Source organism: Colias croceus, chromosome 4 (assembly GCF_905220415.1).
Source record: "Colias croceus chromosome 4, ilColCroc2.1".
Classification (NCBI taxonomy): Eukaryota; Metazoa; Arthropoda; class Insecta; order Lepidoptera; family Pieridae; genus Colias; species Colias croceus.
In genome coordinates this window covers 7,945,479-7,970,485 of record NC_059540.1, presented here as the reverse complement: position 1 = coordinate 7,970,485, position 25,007 = coordinate 7,945,479, and the positions used below count along the sequence as shown (strand labels likewise).

The 25,007-nt window shown below is 33.1% G+C and overlaps 2 protein-coding genes across 3 annotated transcripts in view; one reads left to right on the top strand and one right to left on the bottom strand.

Annotated features, from left to right (window-relative positions):
* The window catches only part of LOC123691066 (putative fatty acyl-CoA reductase CG5065), a 21,885-nt gene extending 3,916 nt beyond the window's left edge, over window positions 1-17,969 (top strand). Inside the window, exons 3-9 of the mRNA XM_045635282.1 lie at window positions 249-371; window positions 2,594-2,779; window positions 3,647-3,842; window positions 14,047-14,245; window positions 15,229-15,468; window positions 16,266-16,523; window positions 17,174-17,969. Of these exons, the coding sequence (XP_045491238.1) occupies window positions 249-371; window positions 2,594-2,779; window positions 3,647-3,842; window positions 14,047-14,245; window positions 15,229-15,468; window positions 16,266-16,523; window positions 17,174-17,333 (1,362 nt within the window). The 3' untranslated portion in view covers window positions 17,334-17,969. The remainder of the gene's footprint in view (window positions 1-248; window positions 372-2,593; window positions 2,780-3,646; window positions 3,843-14,046; window positions 14,246-15,228; window positions 15,469-16,265; window positions 16,524-17,173) is intronic.
* On the bottom strand, window positions 15,687-25,007 carry LOC123691067. 2 transcript variants are annotated; one of them, XM_045635284.1, is made up of 6 exons: window positions 24,869-25,007; window positions 24,379-24,642; window positions 23,291-23,485; window positions 22,308-22,550; window positions 21,822-22,002; window positions 15,687-15,844 (listed from the first exon to the last, which is right to left on the bottom strand). In XM_045635284.1, the coding sequence occupies exons 1-6, from the start codon at window positions 24,921-24,923 to the stop codon at window positions 15,838-15,840; spliced, it is 945 nt and encodes a 314-aa protein (XP_045491240.1). In that variant the 5' UTR covers window positions 24,924-25,007; the 3' UTR covers window positions 15,687-15,837. The 2 variants fall into 2 exon arrangements, with proteins under 2 accessions (XP_045491240.1, XP_045491239.1); XM_045635283.1 differs by lacking the exon at window positions 15,687-15,844 and having other exon boundaries at window positions 21,745-22,002.

Below are 25,007 nucleotides of genomic sequence, written 5' to 3'. Positions count from 1 at the left end.
TTGTACGTGCATCCCCGTTTTTCGCCGTTCCCGCAAGAATTTCGGGAAATCCTTTCTTAGCGGATGCTTACGTCCTAACATCTACCTGCATGCCAAATTTCAGCCCGATACGTCCAGTGGTTTGGGCTGTGCGTTGATCTCAGTCACCTTTGAGTTTTATATATATAGATTTATTGTGATTTAATAGGATTCTTAAATAAAGGGAGTATATTTTTCTATGCTATTCATAAATATTTGTTTATTTCCAGCTATTTTCGAGAATAAGGGAAGAAAAACCACACGTGATGAAGAAATTGATTCCAGTCACAGGAGATTTGTTGAATGATAACCTCGGCATTGATAACGAGAAACTGCAGCAAATATACGATGAGGTAACTATTTATTTATTATTTCTAATTTATAATGCAATGTTTTCTAATAATACCTTCGTCGGATTTTTTATTAAACAAATAAAACTGGTTAAATATACTTATAAGGAGTTTGTTACTAATATGTATTCATTTTTTATCTAACTTTGAATAACTCATTTCACTTTTATATATTTTATAAATTATTCTGTAAAATAATAGCAGTCAAGTTCATAATACGGAAAATCTAATCTAAAGATTACTTTCTAATTTATGTTCCCAAAAAACGACTGATATTTTCAAAGGAGAATGACCACGGGTGGTATCGGTAAAATTTTAGTTGTGCCACGTATTCGTGATTTTGTTAATTCCTATTTTTATTTATAATTATCATATGTATCACTATTAAGTCTTAATTATACCGGATAAATTGAAATAAAAGTAAAAGTTTTTGTTTTGAAACATGTATGACCACCGATGGAATTGGTAAAATACTAGTTGTGTCACATGTTCGTGATATTGTTAATTCTTATTTGTATTTATAATGATCATATTTATCAATATTAAGTCGTAATTATACCGAATAAATAGAAATAAAAGTCATCGTTAGTTTAAACTCGATAAAGTATTTTTTGAAGTGTTGAATAAAACTATTGTTTTATTTTTATTGTCGCGAGCTGCGGCTTATTTACATAAAAACTTTAATCATATCTAAAAGTACTAATATCAAGCTTTAAATTGAGCTATATTTCATCTTGACACAATAAGTTTGATTGCGATACCAAGTGCCATAGTCACTTGGGCAATCTCCTTTGACGTAGATTTTAAGCAATTTGCAAATATTTTAATTATTTTAAAATGAATAAATATTATGATTAAATATTTTTTTCTATCTGCATTATCGTCAAATATAGAGGATCAATAAAATAATAGATACCTTTAATTTTTTTTTCAAAATATGTTAATTTTAACAATTTAGGATACAACTCTTAAGCTAGGTTCATTAAATTATGAAATATTCGTTTCTTGAATTTTATTAATTGTTAAATAAAACATTGCGACGAACAAAATATAGTAAGTATCTATGGTTTAAACACGAAAGTAAATAGAGGCAGACGTGTAGGCTTGGAAGTAATAAGAGAAAGTTGTTTGAAATCCTTGGTAGAGCACAATAGTGAAAGAGCCATCAAAGCTTAAGACAAATACAATTTATATGTTGCATTTGATGTACAATAAAGGAAATATAATATGATCTTTTATTACTTCATTGGCTGGTTTTCTTTGTAGTTTAGTCTTAGGCCATGCTGTAGATTGTGTAAATTCTTAATAACAGTATAATTTTTTTTTAATAGATACCTGTATTAGCTTCACGTACTCTGTTTAACAGCTAAAATTGTATTAAAAAGCTAAGTATTTTTAAACAATGAGTAATATTATTAATGCAGAATTAAGAAAGTTGATATCGTTAATTATTGGATAGTTTAAAAAAAATAATCAAATATAAGAATCGATTATAAAAGTACAATCTCTTCATTATATCATTTAGCATGAATATTTATAATTTACGAGGTAATGAATAGAATATTATATAAAGTGCGTTTTATATAACGTAAATTGCAATTATTTCATTCACCCGTATAAAATATTGATAAACTAGTTCTTTGTCTAGGCGTATTATCTGATAAGTCCTATTTGCAATAAGCGTGTACTAAGTGAAAGCGGCTCTACAAGCGCCTTTGTTACGATTTGATTTATTAGGGTCTTTCTGCTAAATAGGAACTTTTTTACTAAAATGCTACTGATGTTATAAAAAGCTAGCTCATTAGGTACTCCGTTGTTACACAAGTTCGCTTGTTTAAAGAAATTAAGAAATTGAATAAACACAAATCTCTACCATACCGCTGAACAATACAAATTTAAATTATTTGGCTAAATCAACAAAAAAGTAAAAAGGCTCAGGATTTTAAGTTAAGGATTACTTCGTTATATTTTGCGTGTAGTTAAGGTGAACAATTTTCTTCAACCTATATATCTACATTTTGCCGTCTTGTTAACTAGCCCCTATGAAAAAGTTCTCCTACTATAAGTCAAGAATTGTCCACACACCACAGTTTAGATCACTTCCTTGCAATATACTTACATTAAATGCATCACATTACTATTATCTTTTTCTAATCTATTTTTGGCGTAATGAAAGTATCATAATGCCAAAAAGCATTTTACTCCATAAGACCAATACTTTCCAGGTATCAATAGTATTCCACTTCGCAGCGACATTGCGTCTCGAAGCACCTCTCAAAGAGGGCTTGGAAATGAACACTCGAGGCACACAGCGCGTGTTAGACGTGGCTAAGAAGATAAAGAATTTGGTCTCCTTTGTCCATCTGTCCACAGCGTTCTGTTATCCTGATTATGAGAGAATGGCTGAAAGGGTATGTCGGTTATGAACTATTCTAGCTCCATATAGATGTAATAAACAGCTAAGTGTAACCTTTGTGGGTTTGAAGAAATTAGAATTAGTGATGCTGAAAATGTAGCCAAATATATTGGGATATCTATATTGTTTTGGTTGTTGTATAGTTTTGTTATTTTTAAAATGTGTGTAAAATAAAAAATAAACAATGTGTGCACATGACTATATATTATAAAAAATATGAGACTGAGACAATGGTGGGAATAAAAAATAATAACAACGTTTAACAATGATATCTTGTTAACCAAATCTGCAAGTTCTCGAATTGTTGCAATTTGTAACACATACTATAAAAATATTATAATTATTAATCAGGTATCTTAAGTTTATTTTTTGAGTAACTACTTATCTACTGATTTACATGAAAGGTGAAGGCCAGGAAAATAAATGAAAAAAAAAAAAAACAAATACTACAATAGAAGTTGTGACTTGTGACTACATTATATGAAAAAGTGAAGGTCTTGTCTTCTGCAAGACGTATAGTAAATACTAAAATATATTACTACTTATCAATTATCATTTACCGATTTATTATTAAAAAAAACTTAATTAGACATGGTTTAAACCCGGACTATAAATTCCTTTTAAAACAGTGATTTAAACTTGTTTTTATTGGTTTAAACTGACTCTAACCTCTAAACAACAAATTGACGTAACTCTACCGACTACAATACAATCGTAAACCAGAGAGCGCAATGTTTTACCCAATTTACCTTTAGACTAAAGATAGTCTATGGTTTTATATTATGACTTTACTAAAGCCATGGTTTTTAGTTCAGTTTAGTAGTTAGTCCGTGTTTTGTTGACGGATAATTTATTTTTCAAGGTCCACGACCCCCCAGCGGATCCTCACGCAGTGCTCCAAGCTGCTAGCTGGCTGACTGACGATCAACTCAACTTACTGGCTCCCTCACTAATGCAGAAACACCCCAACTCGTACACTTACTCTAAACGGTTGGCTGAAGCTCTGGTTAGGGAGTCTTACCCTGACTTACCGGCTGTTGTTGTGCGTCCGAGTATAGGTAGGTGTTATCTTAACTATAGTATTATAAATGCGAAAGTTTGTAAGTATGGATGTTTATTGCCCTATCATGTAAAATCTACTGGACGGATTTGGATGAAATTTTACAGGAATATAGGTAATACAGGCGTATTACCTATATTCCTGTAAAATTTAATAACACATAAGTTATTAGAATACTTGATATTGCACGCGGGTTCGTCTTCAGGTGAAACCGCGAAGCACATCTAGTTTATTATAACTTATACTAAAAACGTGTGTTTCATTATTTTGGAGATAGACAGCGACATAGGCTACTTTTTACTGAGGTGAAACGTCTCATTTCAATAGTTTATTTACAAACTAGCTTCCGCCCGCGACTCCGTCCGCGCGGAAAAATTATGATTTATTTTTTTCTACGAATTTTTCCGGGATAAAAAGTATCCTATTTTATGCCCAGGATAATAAGGTATAATTATACCAAGTTTCATCGAAATCGAACCGTTAGTTTTCACGTGATGCCTGAACATACAGACAGACAGACGGACAGACAGACAGACAGACAAAAAATTTTTTAATGACCCTCCTGTAGAAGACCCTCTTTAATCTATACATATAATAAATCTGTAGATTTATTATATGTATAGATTAAAGAGGGTTGTACAGAACAGATTTTAAGGAAAGTTCTTTGTGTAAGAATTGTTACGAATTGGGAATGTATATTCGTAACAATTTGTTCGTTATAATTATCTAGGTAATATGTAGCGTTGCGTGAATAGATTTTTAACCTATGTAATGTACCTACTTATGTATGTATGTTATTGACCTTTTAAAATTTAATATATTTTGGATAGGGAAGATTATTGCTATAATACTTATCTATAAATTTGTATATTCTAGACGTGGTGCTTAGATGTTTTAAGGTAAGGTTTAAGGTTTAAAGACATTTATTCCCATTAAGACATTAAGTCACTTACATGAGAAACTTAAATTTTAAACATAGGTATTTATAAAAAATATCATTCGTTAGTTAAAAATTTAGAGTAAGTTACATACTATAAACATAAGTTTAGGTTAGGTAGGTACTCATTCATTGCATTCAAAGTTTGAGCGTGTGGTCTTCCAGGATGTGTTTCGCTAATTGTTTTTTGAATACAATGAATGAGTTTACACTTTTTAATTTGCTTGGCAATCCGTTATAGAAACGTGCTCCCTCGTATGTTGCCGTTCGCCTTCCATAATTCGTTCGGATCTTCGGGAGGGCAAGATAGCTAGCTCGTCTATTAGGATAGTGGCGATTTGATGTTGAGAATATTATATCTGTATTTATGTTTTTATGTAGCGCTTTGTGGATGAACATACACGTATTATAAAAGTATAATTGTTTTAAATTCATTATTTTAGTATCGTCGTAGATTTTATTTGTAGAAGTTAAAAAAGGATATTTAAAAATGGTTTTAATAATTTTATTTTGTAAAATTTGTAGTGGCGCTAATTTATTTTTGTAAGCGCTACCCCATACTTCTATTAAATACATTAGGTGAGGTTTGACTAACGTGTTGTAGATGGTGTGGCGTAATTTATGAGGAATGCAAGAAGTGATATTACGCAGAGATCTAAGAAGTGCTGATAATTTATTTTTTAGGTGGTCGATGTGATAATTCCATTTTAGAGAGCTGTCAATTCGCAAACCTAGGTATTTCTCGTGGGTTTTATGTTCTAATACAACACCGTTAATTTTAAGTGGAGCGTGTGGTGGAATAATTTTGTTCTGAGCTTTGAATTTAATATAACACGTTTTAGATATATTTATTGTTAGTAGATTGTATTGAAACCATTTATTTAAATCATTTTGTGCTTGCTTTATCATGTCATGTATAGAGGGACCAAAATAAAACAGACAGTAGGCGTAGTCTCGACACTAATCGACATCGATATCGACCGAAATCGGTCGGTAACTAACGATTATCAGTAACCAATCAGTAACTATAGTATAGACCTAAAAAATTTAGTGTTCTTTTTCCAAGAAATTTAGCTTAGTTTTAGGGAATAGATAGTAAATTAAAATTAGTTAAGTATATTAATTTTAGCATTATTACAATTGCAATTGCATATAAAAAAAGCAAATTTTATGCACAAAAAAACATGGCAGTTAATTTAATTTTAATCAAATTCGATATTTTTATATCAATCGTTTAATTAATTTTCTATTAATTACATATTCATGGAATCCAAAATTACATGTATGGCAACCTCTTTATTTACTTTTTTGACATTTGACATCAATCATCAATCATGAAAATATTAAATAATATTTCTATCAAAATAAATATAAATTGTGTGTTTTCAAGAGGATAATTTTTAATTATGTTCTTAAAAGTCCTATAAATCTATTGGATAACAAATATCCTAAGAAAATATCAATCTGCGTTATGTTTTTATATAGTTAAAGCTATTAGTTTTAGTTTAGTAATATTTTGTTATTTGTGAAGTGCAATAAAATTCTAATCAAAAGACTCCAAAAGCTCTACAAGATAGGGCTCCAAAAGCTCTCAATTCGAATCCTTTTGAGAAATCTTTAAGACATCATAGAAACTGACGGAACTAAAACTAAGGACGGAATGGATAATTTGTATCATTTGTATTTTTAGCTTGTATTATTATATTATATTACTAGCTTCCGCCCGCGACTCCGTCCGCGCGGATGTCGGTCTTCTCGTGGATGGTTATTTCTCCATTTTGAGTACCTCTGTCAATAACATCTTATAAATATCTATTGGACCCAATTCCCAAATACGGCTAGGCCTATAATAATACGCAACGTGTGTTCGCGGTTCTACGGAACAACGTCTATGAATAAAACTGAAAAATTAAGATTAATTTTTTTCTACGTATTTTTCCAGGATAAAAAGTATCCTATTTAACGCCCAGGATAATAAGGTATAATTATACCAAGTTTCATCGAAATCGAACCGCTAGTTTTCACGTGATGCCTTCACATACAGACAGACAGACAGACAGACAGACAAAATTTTTTTAATCACATATTTGGGTTTGGTATCGATCCAGTAACACCCCCTGCTATTTATTTTTTCAATATTTTCAATGTACAGAATTGACCCTTCTATAGATTTATTATATGTATAGATGTGCATCATTGTATATTTTATTACAGTTAATAATTAAGCAAAGGATGCAATGCAATTGATTTAGCGGTTCACGGTTAATATTATTTATGTGTTAAATATAAATATTTATCTATAAATTTTATATTTTACAGATGAACAAGTTACTAGAATTATTATGATGGTTTTGAGCCAAATTTTCAACTACGCTATTATAAACTGTTAAATTAAAATTTTCTAATAAATTTATTTCGTAATTGGATCGTTTTATTTTATTTGTATTCATCTGTATAATTTTATTATCCTAGAAGTTCAAAAAGAAATTAATCGAATATGAATGCAATAATTCAGGCTGAATAAATGCAGACAGCAGTACACTATTTTAATATTTATTTAATATAATATAAGAGGCTTCTTAACATTTTCAATAAGATTTTGAAACCATTTTAAAAATAAAACATTATTTGTTTATTTTATTTTAATTGCAATAACATTAAATAAGAGAAAAAAATATTGCGTTAAATCATAATATAGCATCGGAAGTGTGAAATATCTTCTATTTATTATAAAATTATAATAATATATAATGTTTCCGATATTATCAACCGTATCTACAAATCCACACAAACCGTAAGGCCCTTCTCCCATTTCGATACTTCTAGAATACGATACTCGAGTAGAATACTAGTTAGATATTTGCTCGCTGCCCGATGCTCGCATATTAAGCGACTGAAAAATGACTAAATTCATCATTATTGTGCCTCGTTTTTGTAGACGGACGCTATGTCGAGCGATTCCAGTGACGATGTAAAAGTAGGATGTACTGGATTCATCCATATAATGAAAGAAACATAAGTAAATTGTAGAGTTTTGATAGCCGCACGAGAACTACAACATGATAAGAATTTTTTATCTTTCTTCCGAAGAGATACGCGCGAAACGCGACGCAAAAACGACCACCTATACTAGTCGCGGACGTGTAGGATACCGGTAGCTTAATGGGAGAAGGGCCTTCGAGATCTTGTCGAGATCAAACGTCGGAATCATAACGATTGACAATGTCAAAGAATAATTTGTTTTGACAATATTCGAATGTGTTGCAAAGAAATGATTTTCCAAATCCATGAAATCTATATTATATTTATTTTTCATATATCTACGGAATTGAAATAATGATGTTATTAATTTAGATAAAAATGCATTGCTACAAGGCTATTATTATATAAATATTTTGACGCATAAAGGAAAGTTTTGTGAAGAATAAAAATTATAAACAAATATGTATCCATTGTATGCTTCCATCAAATTGGGGAGAGGTATTAAGCGACATCATTTTCATTGCTGAAGACGGGTCTATAAATAAGTTATCGGTAATTACCGACTAATTTGTACAGACTACAGGGGCAGGTGTCATCCGCATAAAGTGTTAGATGACCATTTAGTTTTAAATCTTGTAAATTATTAATATAAATTAAAAAAAGCAATGGGCCTAAAATCGAACCTTGTGGTATGCCACACGTAATTGGTAAGGGAATGCTATTATAGTTATCTATTTTAACGATTTGTGATCGATTTTTTAAATATGATTTCAGCATGTCTAGTGCTTTACCAGTAATGTTAATGGATGCTAATTTCTTTATTAAAAGTTCGTGAGAAACGGTTTTTAACCAACTTTAAAAAAGGTTTATGTTCAACTGTAAAATTCTTGTTCTAAAGAATATCATAATGTTTTGTCCCAAAGCAATAAATAATCACAAAGTATAAACATAAATTAATATTGGTTCTAGTTCTAAATTATTAAGGGGCCATGGATTGAAATTCATGTTTCTAAATCATGTTATTTTCAGAGAAATCATCATATTTAAAATCCTAAAAAAATATATAGTACAGATAAACGTTTGATCTAGTGGAATTTTTGGATAGAAACACAATATTAAACATTTCACTCGATAAAAAAAAATTCAGAAGTAACATCGATTTTGAAAGCATAATCAGTTTTATGAGAATTAGGGGAACGCTATGTTTATGAAAATTTTACATTTCATTTACTAATCAGGTTTTACAGGGAAATTTTTGGATAGATTTATAATTTAGCCCTTATTTTTTTCTATATAAAATTTAATACGTAAATTGCAACTCGCGAGCACCACCCCAGTGCCGACAGAGTCCAGCCGGACGTCATCGAAGGAGGACCTGTGCTATTTTTGCTCGCAACCACGTTGTAGTCGCCGTTTGCGTATATAATATTTAAGTTTATTCAAAATAAGTGTAATATATAGAAATTACTTAAAAAAATACTCGTATCGAAGTACACAATAATAACCTATTTTTTTTAAACAGTGTTTGTAAATAAATACTTTTTGTAAGTTGTGATTTAATTAAAATGGCGAATAAAAAATGCAAAATTAGGAAAAGAAGCCTACCTAAAGTGAAGAAGATCAGAAAGTGTATTGCGTAAGTATTTAATAAGTTCCCATTTACAATAAAAAAATAAATATTCGAATAATTAGATATTATCTATTTTAACAGACTAGCTAAATCAGTATGATAATTTTTATTTTCATTTTACAATTTACCTTAGAGCAACAACCAGAGGCGGTTCGTGACAAAATTGTATGGGTGTTCACTTGAAATAAAACAACGAAAATACAATAGCGTTAGCGGGATAATATATTACAAACAAAAAAAAAATTAGCACCACATTTTATAAATATCTATTTATACACTAAAAATTACAAAGTACAGGCTATTTCAAAACGAATTCAATGATTATCAATTAATAAAATTTAGTAAATCACCGAATTTGCATTACTATTTTCTTCTACTAACGCCTGCATATAATATAAAAAAATAAAAACGAAAATCAGTAAAAATAACAATACTTTCGCCTCTATGGATAATATCGAAAATTTCAAAAAGGGATAATTTGCGCCTGTAATCACACTAGACATATATTAGCAACATAATAAATTATCTATTATTATACGAATTTATTTAGATCAGTCGGCCGCGAAAATTCCAATATTTTAAATATTTTTTAATAAAACTCTGGGTGTTCTACTCGTGCATTCAAAAAGAGAAGCTCCTTAGATATTTAAATAAAACAAGAATGTCACTTTTTCGGGCCTAAAAACACATACTATATAGCCGTAGCGCCGTTCATAGCGGTTATATAAAACAAGTTGACGCGATCCTACCGCCATTTTGCTAATGTCAGTGAACGTGTAAAAACAGGAGCGAAATATCCCAAATTGTAAACAATAAATATGCGTAACAAAAACAACATGAAGTAACTTTCTATAGTAATTTTCTGGTTTTCAAAAATTGATAGCTCAAAAAGTAAAAGGTTCCGTCAACTGAAATTTCATATTTATGTTCCATAGGACAATAGCTAACCACAAAAAAATTTACGCATTTCAACTCGACGTCCGATAAAGTACAGTTTTACCTCGTATTAAATAAGTATAATGCAATTTATGTTGTTAATCTCTCACACTTTTTTAACCGCTATGTTTTGAAGTCAGGCACGACTTTTTCATTCGTGATAAATCTAAGTGATAAATATTTAGATGTCAAGACAAACACTTACACACTTTGTCACAAATATTTATTTAGTTGTCTATGTGTGTGTTTGTACCAAGGTTTGTACTTATGTGTGTTTAGTCTATGCTGGTGTTTCATTATTTTGTTGTGTGCGTGTGTAGCGACGTAATCCAAAAATGCGTAAGTGTTAACACGATTTGTATGTGTTGACTCCCCCCCCCCCCCCCGCAGATAATGGCAGACTTTTTGACTATGAAAGAATTGCGCGTGTCGTCTCCGGTTGGTTTGATGCTCTAAGGTTTCTTTCGCTACACAGACTAGATCCTATAGTAAAATAGTAATTGGTTCTACCAAATCCAGGGACAATTGCATGTGGCAAGACGAAAGAGATGTCTACTTGGTATTTGGGCCGGAGAAAAAGAGCCAGTCCACATAGAAATAATTGAAAAAGATGACGTATTTTGGAAATCGAAGATGGAGACCAAGTTAATACAGTTTTACCATAAATGCCTACTTCCCGAAATTGTAAATCCTAGATATACGCGTGGTATGGGCATAAGAAATATATCACAAGAAAACAAATCATCCGAAAATAAGGAAAATGAAGAACCTGTAACACAAAACAATCTGGATTTGTTATCAGATCCTAGTCCCCAACACGGAGGGAAGCGCCATGAGGACTGTGGCCCTCTAAGACGAGACTCAAGCCCAGCATTGAGGAATATATGGGTCGATGAAAATGAACCTGGACCTAGCACACGAAAAGTAGATTATATTGAATTTTAATTTCCAGTTCGCTGTTTTCCCAAAGAACAACTTTTCCCAAAGAACATATTTTGTCAAATTCCAATAAAACATTATTTACTTTCGCAAATGCATAATTGTATTATAGGGAAAATCAAATACATTTTAGTGATTTTATTTTTCCATTTTTTTTGCATGCCGTACGGCCGTGTGTAAGCGAGAGGGAATGATAAGCGCCGCCATTGAAGATTCGTTTCTTTACTGAACTGCCTTATATTAATAATTATTAAATATATATGTATAAATACTATTCATAAAATAAATCTATAAAAATAATTTTTGTTATTGTTTATTTTTTCCTTTATTATTAAAATTTCACCCAAATTTTATTTTAATTTTTTTGATGATTATAAAGAAGTATTTTCAATCTTTTTAATCATTTTGTAGTTGAATGGAAAAAACCGGAACCGACACTATAACCGCTCGGCTACGTAACAATTATTTCTATATTCTTTACTAGCGACCCGCCCCGGTTTCACACGGGTGCAATGCTGATACTAAATACACTACAGAAAAACTGTGAACGTTGTATATAAAAACATAGCGGCCCGCTCCGGCTTCGCACTGGTATAAAATATTATATAGCCGGGCGGCCGGCCGCGGCCGGTACCGCCGCAAACGCTACGTCCCGCAATTTTTAAATCTGTAATATCTTCGAAAATATTCACTTAAATCATACGGTGTAAAGGGCCATATAGATCTTTATTAAATGAACAATGTATTCAAGGTATTTAATTGGTTAAGGATTAATGTTGTATTGGTTAAAATCGCTTCGAAAATTAGCCATTATTTGTCGTAAAAAGTAAATGACAAAAAAAGTTATTGTGGGTTATCCATAAAAGATAGACATATACCATCGCGGACTTTTCTTTAGACCTTTTCAATGTGTATAATACTTAGTACATTATTTTGATAAAACTCGTAGGGTTCAGCCTGCGTTTGCAATGTAAGCGGAAAAAATGTAATTTTTTACGACATCACATTAGAAACCTCAAAAATAACAGTACTTCTCCACTATTTAATGGATGTTATTATACATTTAAACCTTCCTCTTGAATCACTCTATCTATTAAAAAAAACCGCATCAAAATCCGTTGCGTAGTTTCAAAGATTTAAGCGTACAAAGGGACAGAGAAAGCGACTTTGTTTTACACTTACTATGTAGTGATAAGAATACCGGTGAAATTACGAAACGTATTGCGCGGGTAAATCTTTGTGCGTGAAATACGGCTAAAACGATTTCCATGAGACCTAGCTAGATCGATTTTTCGTCCCTGTAAACCCTTAAATTGAAACTTTTATAAAATCGTTAGAGCCGTTTTCGAGAACTCATTAATATACAAACAAAATAGATATATATAAATATGCAAATATTGCTCGTTTAATGGTATAGGATAAGTAGTAAATTTATTTATCAACAACATTCCTACGATAGCAAATAAAATCGAACTACTGATTTATTTATACTGTGGCGTAATCGCCCGCCTTCATAGGTCACCGGAGTTCATGCCGCGCCGGCTCCTGCGCAACGCGGTCGCGAGCCGTCTCAGCGCCTAAAATGCCTAAAGTTTCAGTACAAAGGGCTCTTAATAACGTAATAATAACGTTTTTCGCTCGGTTATGCATAATTGATCATTTTGTTTGTAACACGACAATTACTGTTGTTTTTGCTGATGTATTGTGCCAGAGTTTAATGTTTTGACCTCTAAAACATTTTGTAAGAATACGTGTATACGAATATTTATTTTATCCATATATTCATTACTATTACTATAAATTGCACCAGTAGTTGTTGAGATTAGCGCGTTTAAACAAACAAACTCTTCAGCTATGAATTATGTATAGATTACGAATTTTTTTTTATATGTGTGGTGTCTCTCAATGTTAGCCAGAAGGGTCTCTACATTTTAACGCGGACGCGGGGGTGAACTGAAGGATCACCCTGGTAGCGACATGCACAAGGGCGTCCCCCCTTGACGGGGACCACGAACCTCGGCTTGAGCTGTCGCTTGAGTGGAGGAGGCCAGACGGGCCCTAATCGGACGGGAGATTACGAATGAATCAATCGCATTAATAACAATTATTCTCAGAACAAATTTTATAATTAATTATATTAATTTCAATATTTCAACTAGGTACGTGCGTAATGCCTTGGAAGATTTATATAAGGATTAGATTCTAAAACGAAGTATGTAATAACGTGACGTAAGAAACCTGTAGGTATATATGTATAATCGTGACAGTCTAAAGTACACACAGAAAGTACACTTTTGTACAGTTTCAGATGTAATGTTGTCATTTTCTTAAATTATTATACGTATGTATGTACCTAAAACTATGGTCCAGCATCCCAGATGTTATAATATGTATTTTTTTCAGCCTACTTCTTTTCAACCTCGATTGTTGTGGCTCAAAGCGGTAAAAATGCTTCAAATTGACGATTACTTACTTGACTTGACTTATTTTTTTATCATTATTAAAAAATATATACTTATGCTACAAAATTTATGAATTAAAAAAAAATCGTGGAATTCAATAATCTCAATCATACTTTCAAATTTAGTAGACTACAACACTCTACAATCTACATGTCTCATTATTATTGAGAATGAGAAATATTCCTGTCGGATAACTATTTTGTGATCCACCAGGGATCAACTTAATTTAATATTTTCTATTCGTGTCTGATACCTTTTATTGTAGTTTCGTATATTCACCTATATTTCCCTAACGAAGTTTTATACTGTTTTTCAGTGACCCCATCTCATCAGGACCCAGTACCAGGCTGGGTGGATAATCTCAATGGTCCCATAGGCCTTATGATAGGTGCTGGCAAGGGAGTGATACGTTCCATGCATTGTTATGGACATTACCACGCGGAAGTCATACCGGTTGATATTGCTATCAACGCGCTTGTCGTCATCCCGTACTATTTGAATACGAAGGTTGAAAGGTAAGAAAAATATATTTAACTAGCTTTCCGCCGGCGGCTCCGCTCGCGGTTTCAAAGAAAAACTCGCATAGTTCCCGTTCCCGTGGAATTTCCGGGATAAAACCTATCCTATATTACTCGTGGATAATATAGCTTTCGAATGGTGAAAGAATTTTTAAAATCCGTGCAGTAGTTTATGAGCCTATTCATTACAATCAAACAAACAAAGTTTACCTCTTTATAATTTTAGTGTAGATGAAAGAAAAAAAGCTGTTCATTGCCAAAAATAATTACAAGTTTAAAACTCAGATATCATGTCTGTCATACAGGTTTATTTATTGGTATGATTACGGTTGCGTAATGCGTTCATAATAGTAGTGTAAATCTTGTGCTAATTAAGTATTTCACTAGAATATGTTTATCAAACATTTTAAACGTTACAAGTAAAGAATATGTCTTCTTACACACCTTCAGTGAAACAATGCAACACAGCAACATTGCGTATTTATGTTCCCAATATAAATAATCACATGTTATAAGGAAGTAGTAACAATTTTAGCATAAGATTTAGCTCCGTCCGCTCCGCTTAGTAATAACAAACTACGATTAAAACATTGTAGTTAGGTTAAACACGTACAATAATATCGAACAATGCAATCTTAAAATAGGTGATTTTCTAAAATAGTATTGTACAATACGGTGAATAATCGCTCATTTTAGTCTTACGTGTTTGAATAAGGAAAATCAAACTGAGATTAAATTATAAGTGATCATCTAATTGTTAAGCTTGTACCAAGAATTTCATAACCAGTTGGCTCGCTCATTGTATGAGTTAGTTGTGAATACAAAAACTAACATAGCGAAAACGTTTATATGTATGTCCCCTGCATTGGTGTATATTATAAAATTAATTCATAAAATAACTACAAAAAGAGAACCTCCCATAATTTTTGTAAGCTACCCTTCCCTCATAAAAACATTTTTTCATTTTTTTTTTATTTCAGATCAGAAGAAATCCCCGTCTTTAATTTAACATCAGGAGATGATAGAAACGACACATGGAAGGAGGTTTTAGATGTTGGCAAAGCTACAGTCCGCAGATATCCCTTTGAAGGGCCACTATGGTACCCCAATGGGAACATACGTCACAATAAATATATACACGAGTTGTGTGTGCTTTTCTACCATATACTGCCGGCGTATTTTATCGACTTCCTCATGCTCATTTTTGGACAGAAACGCTTGTGAGTATGATCTTTATGTTATATGCGATAGAGCTTAATTTTGATTAAATTTATTACCACCATTAGGTTACCTACGTTATTTTTTATGTAATAGCATGAAATAAATTTGAATATTGCCAAACCTTAATTTTACACTTTACAGTCAATTCAAGTTAAAATGATTGTCTAAGAACATTTTATTGTAAAATAAACCAAAATTGAAATTAAAAACGACATCAAACTTCAATAATTTATTTCAATATAAAATAGAGATCTTACAGTATTTATTTGGATATGTGTAATGATATGGAACGTAGATATCACATTCGGGAAAGCATTACTTCCCGACATATTTGACGATATATTATTTCATCGATCTAACGGCCGCCATCACTTCCTAAAACAAAATAAAACGTGTTATTTTGACGCTTCGAAATTTAAAAAAAAATGTAAATCCAAAACTTACTACGAAATCTAAGGAATTTTTTAATGAAGAAAATGAAATGACTATTATAAAAGACAATAAATTTTAAAACTTATTATTATCAAATGAAAAAATATATAATATGGTATGCCTCAATCAAAAATAACACGTTTTACACTCTAAAAGGAGTCTCATGAAAATAACTAAAAAAGCGTGACCTAAACAAATCGTTAAACGTTATATAACATCCTAACGTTATATCCTATAATTAGATATTTGTCTATTCTTATAAAAATATGGTGGTCCTTCAGTATTGATACAGATATATTCCTCGTTATATACAACGCTTATAAAAATAAGCTTGAATAATGATCTTTTTTTCTTATTATTTTAGTATGGTGCGGATACAAAAGCGAATTTCAGTCGGTTTAGAAGTCTTACAATACTTTACCACCCGCGAATGGTGGTTTGACACAAACAATTTCAAGGAGCTACCGAAGAAATTAAATCCGATCGATCTCAGTATATTCCCTATGGACCTTACGATTATAAAAATCGAGCCGTATATTGAAAGCTGTATGATTGGAGGCAAGTTGTTCTGCCTGAGGGAAAAATTGGAAAATCTTCCGAAAGCCCGGTTGCAGAATAATATGTAAGTACAAATAAATTCAACTGTAATGCATTTTTTATTACAAATAAAATATGATTATTGATAAAGTATGTCAGTAGTAGGTAGGTAGAGTTTTAAGAATTTATCAAACACAAAAATTATAGTACAATTATTAGTATTAACGTAATTCGCTCCTTTCATCGATCTTAGTTACACCACATAATATGTGATATCCTTTATAGTGTGCATCGCAATTGCTTTTAATAGATAGATAAATTATTATGAACAAATTAATTTTCATCCATTAACATGCATCTTGTTATATTCTTAGAAATATATCATAATATATTATGTAAAATTAAGATGATTTTGTTCATACTGAAGGTATTTCCGTTTCTGCGACTTAATAATTCTATGGTAAATGCTACTTTCAGTGATAATAGAATAGGAATTAAAATAACTATGACTGCCTTGAGATTAGTACACTTTTCATGGCTTATGTTTCTATATTGAGAATATACAAAATACTTATAAAGCTAAGCAAATGAATAACGTGTGTAATAGTTGAATAAAACATAATTATTTGCACTTATTAATTTTGTATAATTAATTAATTAATTTTATTTATTTATTTGTTTATTTCAGGCAACAAATGTAGTTACAGTATAATTAATGATAACATCTTTTTTCAGATTATTTGTGTTGGACCTGATTGTTTCGGCATTTTTCTATCTTCTCATATTGTATTGGCTAGTTCTGTTGTTCGAACCACTTCGAGTATTGTTGTCTTTTGGAGGTCCGTTTGTTAGATATCTTCCATTAGTTGGAAAGGCAGTTTTTGGTCAACAGTAATACCGTAAATTGCATACTTATTTCGAAATTCGCAATTTTATTATAAAACAAGCTTTATGTGTTAAAAGGCTTTACTTAAATGGAATTGGAATGAAATATTCTGTTTAAACTAATTTTCGTATCATTGAAATTGCCTTCCGATTTTTAAGATGTTTCAATTATAATAAAAAAGTCGGTTAATTAAAAAAAAGAACGAATTAATTTGCCTATAAATGTAGATGAATAGAAGATATGTAATAATAAGAATTAATAATATGACTAATAACTTTTTAGTAAGTGTGTAATCTCTTAAGAAATACGTGTGTTCAAAAATGAATTATAGAGATGGGAGGTTGTGTCAGATCCATAGAAATCTAGATAACAAGCTTGTTATTTAGATTTCTATGGTCTAGAAGCTATGGTCAGATCTCTAATGAGAGTATTTCATAATACGGTCTAAATGGTGTCTAAGGAAGCTTTAAATAAAATAACAAATAATATAAATTTAAGACTGTTTTAAGTATTTGATTCACTTAATGTTTACTTTGCACTGTATCGTAATCACAGCAAAGGTTATCATTGTATGTTCTATATAGGTCTTTTATAAATAGTGATATTGTATACGTTGTTGAATAAATATATTATATTTTATTGTAACTAGTGTTTTATTAACCCTTTGCTGTATTTCGTGGTTCGGATTAATAATAATTAATATATAAATAAATAAATTTACATGTTTCATATTTGCGCAAGCAAAGGAACCAATATTGTGGTAAATATTCGAATTATATCATCATATAATAATAATTATTTTTTTTTTAAATATCATATATATATAATTATCTGCATTTTATAGCCCTAACAACTTTTTCAACTGTAGTTATTTTCTTACGTCAAAAAAGGACAGAACAATATAATGAGAGAGATGAAATATAAATTTATATAAAAAATGTCTTGCTTTTATTAAGTTTTAATGCTGTCGTGTGTACTCATTCAGTTTGTCTTGTGGAAATTTGTTTATGTGATTAAGGAATTGACCTCTGGTTTAGTTTTTTATGTAACTTTACTTATACCTAGTAGTATCCACCATCCATAGTACTTTGAAAACACATGTCAGATGAAACACCAATAAAAAAATAAATTTTTTTTTATAAAACAATGATAATAAAATTTATTTAATGCCATAGATGTTATAAATGATGTGACAGTTCTAGATTATTATCTATACTTGTTGATTGGTGCACTATTTGTTTGTTTGAACAGCTAATGTCAGGAACTACGGGTGCGGTATTAAAAATTATATCAGATAGTTCATTTATTGACGAAGGCTATTTATTATATCATCACGCTAAGTCCAATAGGAGGTATGCGGGTAAAACTACGTGCCAAAGATAGTATGTAAAATGAGTAAACATTTTGGTATCAGTTTTGTGATTACACTTATAAATTCGGAAATTGACTTGAAATAATAAATCATTTGTTAATGAACTTCATATCAATATAATAATACAAAAAATGTTGTGTGGTTTTATGAAACCACGGTAAAAGTGAAACTTAGGCACAAAATTATCGTATTTGTACGATAATTATTTTGGTCTACTCGAAGGAGCGGTCTACTTGGTCTACTCGGTAATAGGTTTGGTCTACTCGAAGGTGCGGTCTACTTGGTCTACTCGGTAATAGGTTTGGTCTACTCGAATGTGCGGTCTACTTGGTCTACTCGGAAATTGATGTAGTCTACTCGGAAATTGGTGTGGTGAGTGGTCTACTTGGTCTACTCGGTGAAGGTACGGTCTACTTGGTCTACTCGGTGAAGGTGCGGTCTACTTGGTCTTCTCTGTGAAGGTGCGGTCTACTTGTTCTACTCGGAATTTGGTGTGGTATACTTGGTCTACTCGGTAATAGGTTTGGTCTACTCAAAGGTGCGGTCTACTTGGTCTATTTGGTAATAGGTATGGTCTACTCGAAGGAGCGGTCTAATTGGTCTACTCGGTAAAAGGTTTGGTCTACTCGAATGTGCGGTCTACTTGGTCTACTCGGTAATAGGTTTGGTCTACTCGAAGGTGCTGTCTACTTGGTCTACTCGGTAATAGGTTTGGTCTACTCGAAGGTGCGGTCTACTTGGTCTATTTGGTAATAGGTATGGTCTACTCGAAGGAGCGGTCTAATTGGTCTACTCGGTAATAGGTTTGGTCTACTCGAATGTGCGATCTACTTGTTCTACTCGGTAATAGGTTTGGTCTACTCGAAGGTGCGGTCTACTTGGTCTACTTGGTAATCTAGGTGCGGTCTACTTGGTCTACTCGGTAATAGCCAATAGGTATGGTCTACTCGAATGTACGGTCTACTTGGTCTACTCGGTAATAGGTTTGGTCTACTCGAATGTGCGGTCTACTTGGTCTACTCGGAAATTGATGTAGTCTACTCGGAAATTGGTGTGGTCTACTTGGTCTACTCGGTGAAGGTATGGTCTACTTGGTTTATTCGGTGAAGGTGCGGTCTACTTGGTCTTCTCTGTGAAAGTGCGGTCAACTTGTTCTACTCGGAAATTGATGTAGTCTACTCGGAAATTGGTGTGGTCTACTTGGTCTACTCGGTGAAGGTACGGTCTACTTGGTCTACTCGGTGAAGGTGCGGTCTACTTGGTCTTCTCTATGAAAGTGCGATCTACTTGTTCTACTCGGAATTTGGTGTGGTATACTTGGTCTACTCGGAATTTGGTGTGGTATACTTGGTCTACTCGGTGAAGGTGCGGTCTACTTGGTCTACTCGGAAATTGATGTGGTCTACTTGGTCTATTCGATAATAGGATTGGTCTACTTGGACTAATCGGTGCGGTCTACTTGGTCTACTCGGTAATAGGTTTGGTCTACTCGAAGGTGTGGTCTACTTGGTCTACTTGGTAATCTAGGTATGGTCTACTCAAAGGAGCGGTCTAATTGGTCTACTCGGTCATAGGTTTGGTCTCCTCGAATGTACGGTCTACTTGGTCTACTCGGTAATAGGTTTGGTCTACTCGAATGTGCGGTCTACTTGGTCTACTCGGAAATTGATGTAGTCTACTCGGAAATTGGTGTGGTCTACTTGGTCTACTCGGTGAAGGCACGGTCTACTTGGTCTACTCGGTGAAAGTGCGGTCTACTTGGTCTTCTCTGTGAAGGTGCGGTCTACTTGTTCTACTCGGAATTTGGTGTTGTATACTTGGTCTACTCGGAATTTGGTGTGGTATACTTGGTCTACTCGGTGAAGGTGCGGTCTACTTGGTCTACTCTGAAATTGATGTGGTCTACTTGGTCTATTCGATAACAGGATTGGTCTACTTGGTCTACTCGGTAATAGGATTAGTCTACTCGAAGGTGTGGTATACCTGGTCTACTCGGTAATAGGTATGGTCTACTCGGTAATAGGTATGGTCTACTCGAAGGAGCGGATGAAACCCCGGTAAAATGAAATTGTTCGAACGGTTCGGAACACTGCTTTGTGTGTGGTCTATTGGTGTGGTATACTTGGTCTACTCGGTGAAGGTGCGGTCTACTTGGTCTACTCGGAAATTGATGTGGTCTACTTGGTCTATTCGATAATAGGATTGGTCTACTTGGACTAATCGGTGAAAGTGCGGTCTACTTGGTCTACTCGGTAATAGGTTTGGTCTACTCGAAGGTGCGGTCTACTTGGTCTACTCGGAAATTGATGTAGTCTACTCGGAAATTGGTGTGGTCTACTTGGTCTACTCGGTGAAGGTACGGTCTACTTGGTCTACTCGGTGAAGGTGCGGTCTACTTGGTCTTCTCTGTGAAGGTGCAGTCTACTTGGTCTACTCGGAAATTGATGTGGTCTACTTGGTCTATTCGATAATAGGATTGGTCTACTTGGTCTACTCGGTAATAGGATTAGTCTACTCGAAGGTGTGGTCTACTTGGTCGACTCGGTAATAGGTATGGTCTACTTGGACTAATCGGTGAAGGTGCGGTCTACTTGGTCTACTCGGTAATAGGTTTGGTCTACTCGAAGGTGCGGTCTACTTGGTCTACTCGGTAATAGGTATGGTCTACTCGAAGGTGCGGTCTAATTGGTCTACTCGGTAATAGGTTTGGTTTACTCGAAGGAGCGGTCTACTTCGTCTACTCGGTAATAGGTTTGGTCTACTCGAAGGTGCAGTCTACTTGGTCTACTCGGTAATAGGTATGGTCTACCTACTCGGCCTACTCGGTGAAGGTGAGGTCATGGCGACATATCCAAGGGTGTGGTTTTATGAAACCCCGGTAAAATGAAATTGTTCGAACGGTTCGGAACACTGCTTTGTGTAGCGCATGTCGCGTGCCGAGTAGGTAATACCTACTCGGTTGCCGCGATACACGCGACATGCGCTACACAGACCAAAAAGTTTGAGGCGATGTAATAAAAGTTTCACTTTAAAAAATAATTGAGAATGTGATGAACACAAAACTTTTATTTAGTATTAGAATGTATAAATAAATAACCTATTCTATATTACTATAATCTCCAAACCTCGGATTGATCGCAGATTCGAGGAAGGATATTTCATGCTCGCATATGAAGAAACATTTTACATTACAGTTTATGTCATTTAGTTTGCCGTTATAGAACATTGATCCACACTTTTCTCTCTCCCCGCCATCTGGCTGGCCATTTCCCCATCTGGTGTATCCCAGAGATTTGAATGGCATCCCTGAAACATCAATATAATTCTTAACTTCATGACTATTTTAGAACATGTTGTTACCGCGAACTAACAAATATAAATGAGAATAAAAAAATATGTGGAGTTTATTGTCTTGAGAATTTTATATAAATAAAATAAGATAAAATATGCAGTTGTATGTACATTAAAAAAATATTTAAACTGATTAAAAACAGAAGTGGTAATTCATCTTCTCCGTTTTATGATTGCACTTATGCAAGATTAATTATTAGAAAATTTTCACAACTTATTTATCAACTCATTTAAAAGCACACAAAAAGAAAACTATTTACCTTTTATTGATCGCCACTCATTTCTTTGAACAAAACCTAAATGTACGGCGCCTCTCAGGAAATCGCCGCCTACATCTTTATTAGCATTATTTGTTATGTTTGCTAAATAATCAGCTTCTTCTTGACTATCTATGATGGCTAAATATGACTGTTCTGCGCTGCAGACGACATACGCCTCAGTCCAGTTCATGGGAGTCGAATGGAACTTATAACATCTGCCCAGCTTTTCACTGTATTCATATTCTGGAAACAATTTTATAACTTTTATAATAAAGTCATACATTTTGATCATTTGTAGCTTCTTTAATCTTGCATTTACCAAATTGCTTACGTAATCTTTGTAAGGAATGTAAGTAGAAAGGTAAAACATTTTAATCCATAATCCATAAATGCGAAAGTACCTAACTCTGTCTGTCTGTCTGTTACTCAATCACGCCTAAACTACAGAACCAATTTCCAAGAAATTTGGTATGGAGATATTTTGATACCCGAGAAAGGACATAGGCTACCTTTTATTGCGAAATATGTACCACGGGCGAAGCCGGGGCGGACCACTAGTTAATAATATATTGTACATATTATATTACGACATATTTATTTAAGCCGCTTTGTAAATCATCCATAAAGCTAAGGTAATCAAAGAAGTCACTTTTCGTTCTGACTATAATGGACTGAGTAGTTATATATTATATATTAAAATTGAAGGGGTCGATATATTTTATGAAATACATTACTTTGGATACTCGAAAAGTTAAAGATGTAAGTTTTGGTGATAGCATATTTTTAAAGAGGGTTTTCCAGTCAATATATATTATGGGCATTCCCCCGTTAATGAGACGACAAGGACACTTACAAGGGAACTCACTGTATATTAATAAACACGCAATTGACTCTTGCGGTACGTAGTACATGCATATTAACTCAATGCTCTTGCGTGATTCCCAACGGCAAAGTTCCGAATTAAGCAAGCTTGAATTACTTACTGGTATCAGGTATGTCACACACGTTGTTCCATTCAAGAGATCCCAAAGTCTTCTTGCAAATATAAGGGTAGGATCTACTGCACTGGTCGTCGTTGAGAGTGCCGTCTCTACGCAATATAACACAGCTTTCTTTACCACCCGCATTATTGGGTTCGCCTGGACCCCATCTGTCATACACTTCGGCTATAGGAATACCTGTTGGGGAAAAGATTTTCAAGTGCTTTCTTGTAGTGGTCTAATTTTCTTACAAATTCGTCGATCGAGACCGCCTTATTAAGGTTCTAATGTGCATTGGCTTTTATGACAGTAGGCAGGTTTATTTACTGTTTTTAAACGCTTTACTGCGAGAAGCGAGCGATCTACCTGCAGCAGTCTTCGTTTACTGTAACATTTTTTTATTAAGCGTAGCAGGTATGGTGTTTCTTTGGTCCTCAAACCCATATATGTATTATGCAAGAAAAAAAATAAGTTATCCCGTAAATCCTTAACCGCCTTGTAGTGTTTCGATAAATAATCGTTTTTATCTATATATATAAAACTCAAAGGTGACATATAGTGATCTATCAACGCACAGCCCAAACCACTGGACGTATCGGGCTGAAATTTGGCATGCAGGTAGATGTCATGAAAAAGGATTTCCCGAAATTCTGGCGGGAACGGGGAAAAACGGGGATGCACGTACAAAGTCGTGGGCGGAAGCTAGTAAATAATAAAACCCTAAATTTAAACTTATTCCCTTGACCTTTCAAACGAGTAGCAAAGCAATCAAAACTTTAAGGATTCTTGTTAATTTTAAATTGAAAAAAAAAACTAAATGATCACTTCGAGTATTATTTTGGAGAATAATGAATACATAGAAAACAAACCATTTTATAATTTTCAATAAACTATTTTAATACATACCAACTATAGTAGTAGACTTACTATTTACAGATTAATTAGCGTTTATTCAAGGATAATCAATTCAGGCCGAATTGAATGATGCTGAGCAATTTCACTTATTATTTAAAGTTTTAAAAAATATCGGGAATATGACTTTGAAGTTGTTATAAAGCATGATATGAGAATAGTATTCTGATAATTCTCACCATCAACAGTTTCAAAAACTTCGGGAACGTTTAGGGCGGAGACACCAATAAAAACCCACGAAAAAGGTTGCGTTTCATTCCAGAACGACAGCACTGCTTCGGCTTCATCATCATCATCAGGATAAAATAGTGTAGCTCCCTCCATTTCGCATTTTTCTTTCGCTTTGTCCCAATTTTTGTGTATCGTTTGTATTTTATAAAAACTGCCCGTCGACTCTATAAAATGATAGTCCTTACGAAAGAACTTCATTCGAGGTTGCCCAGCTAAAAATTCAACCAGAATATACTATGTATATATTTAATCACAACATTTTAATCTAATATCATCTCATCGTTCCGTGTAATCGTAAACACCATTTGTAATTCTTCTGTAAAATACTGGTTTTTATTAATAATTCCAAGTTCATCAACACGTATCGCACATAAAATTTAAGCGTCATAAGCACACTCGTATAGGAATATATGATTTCATTTACCACAACATACTTACAAGAGAATATAATGTGGACACATAATAACACAAAGCAACACTTAATATGTAACATTTTATTGAATCACAGCACGTCTATCTCAGCGAAACCATCACATACGAATGAGACCCTGATATAATTTATTAAGTAAGTACTAAG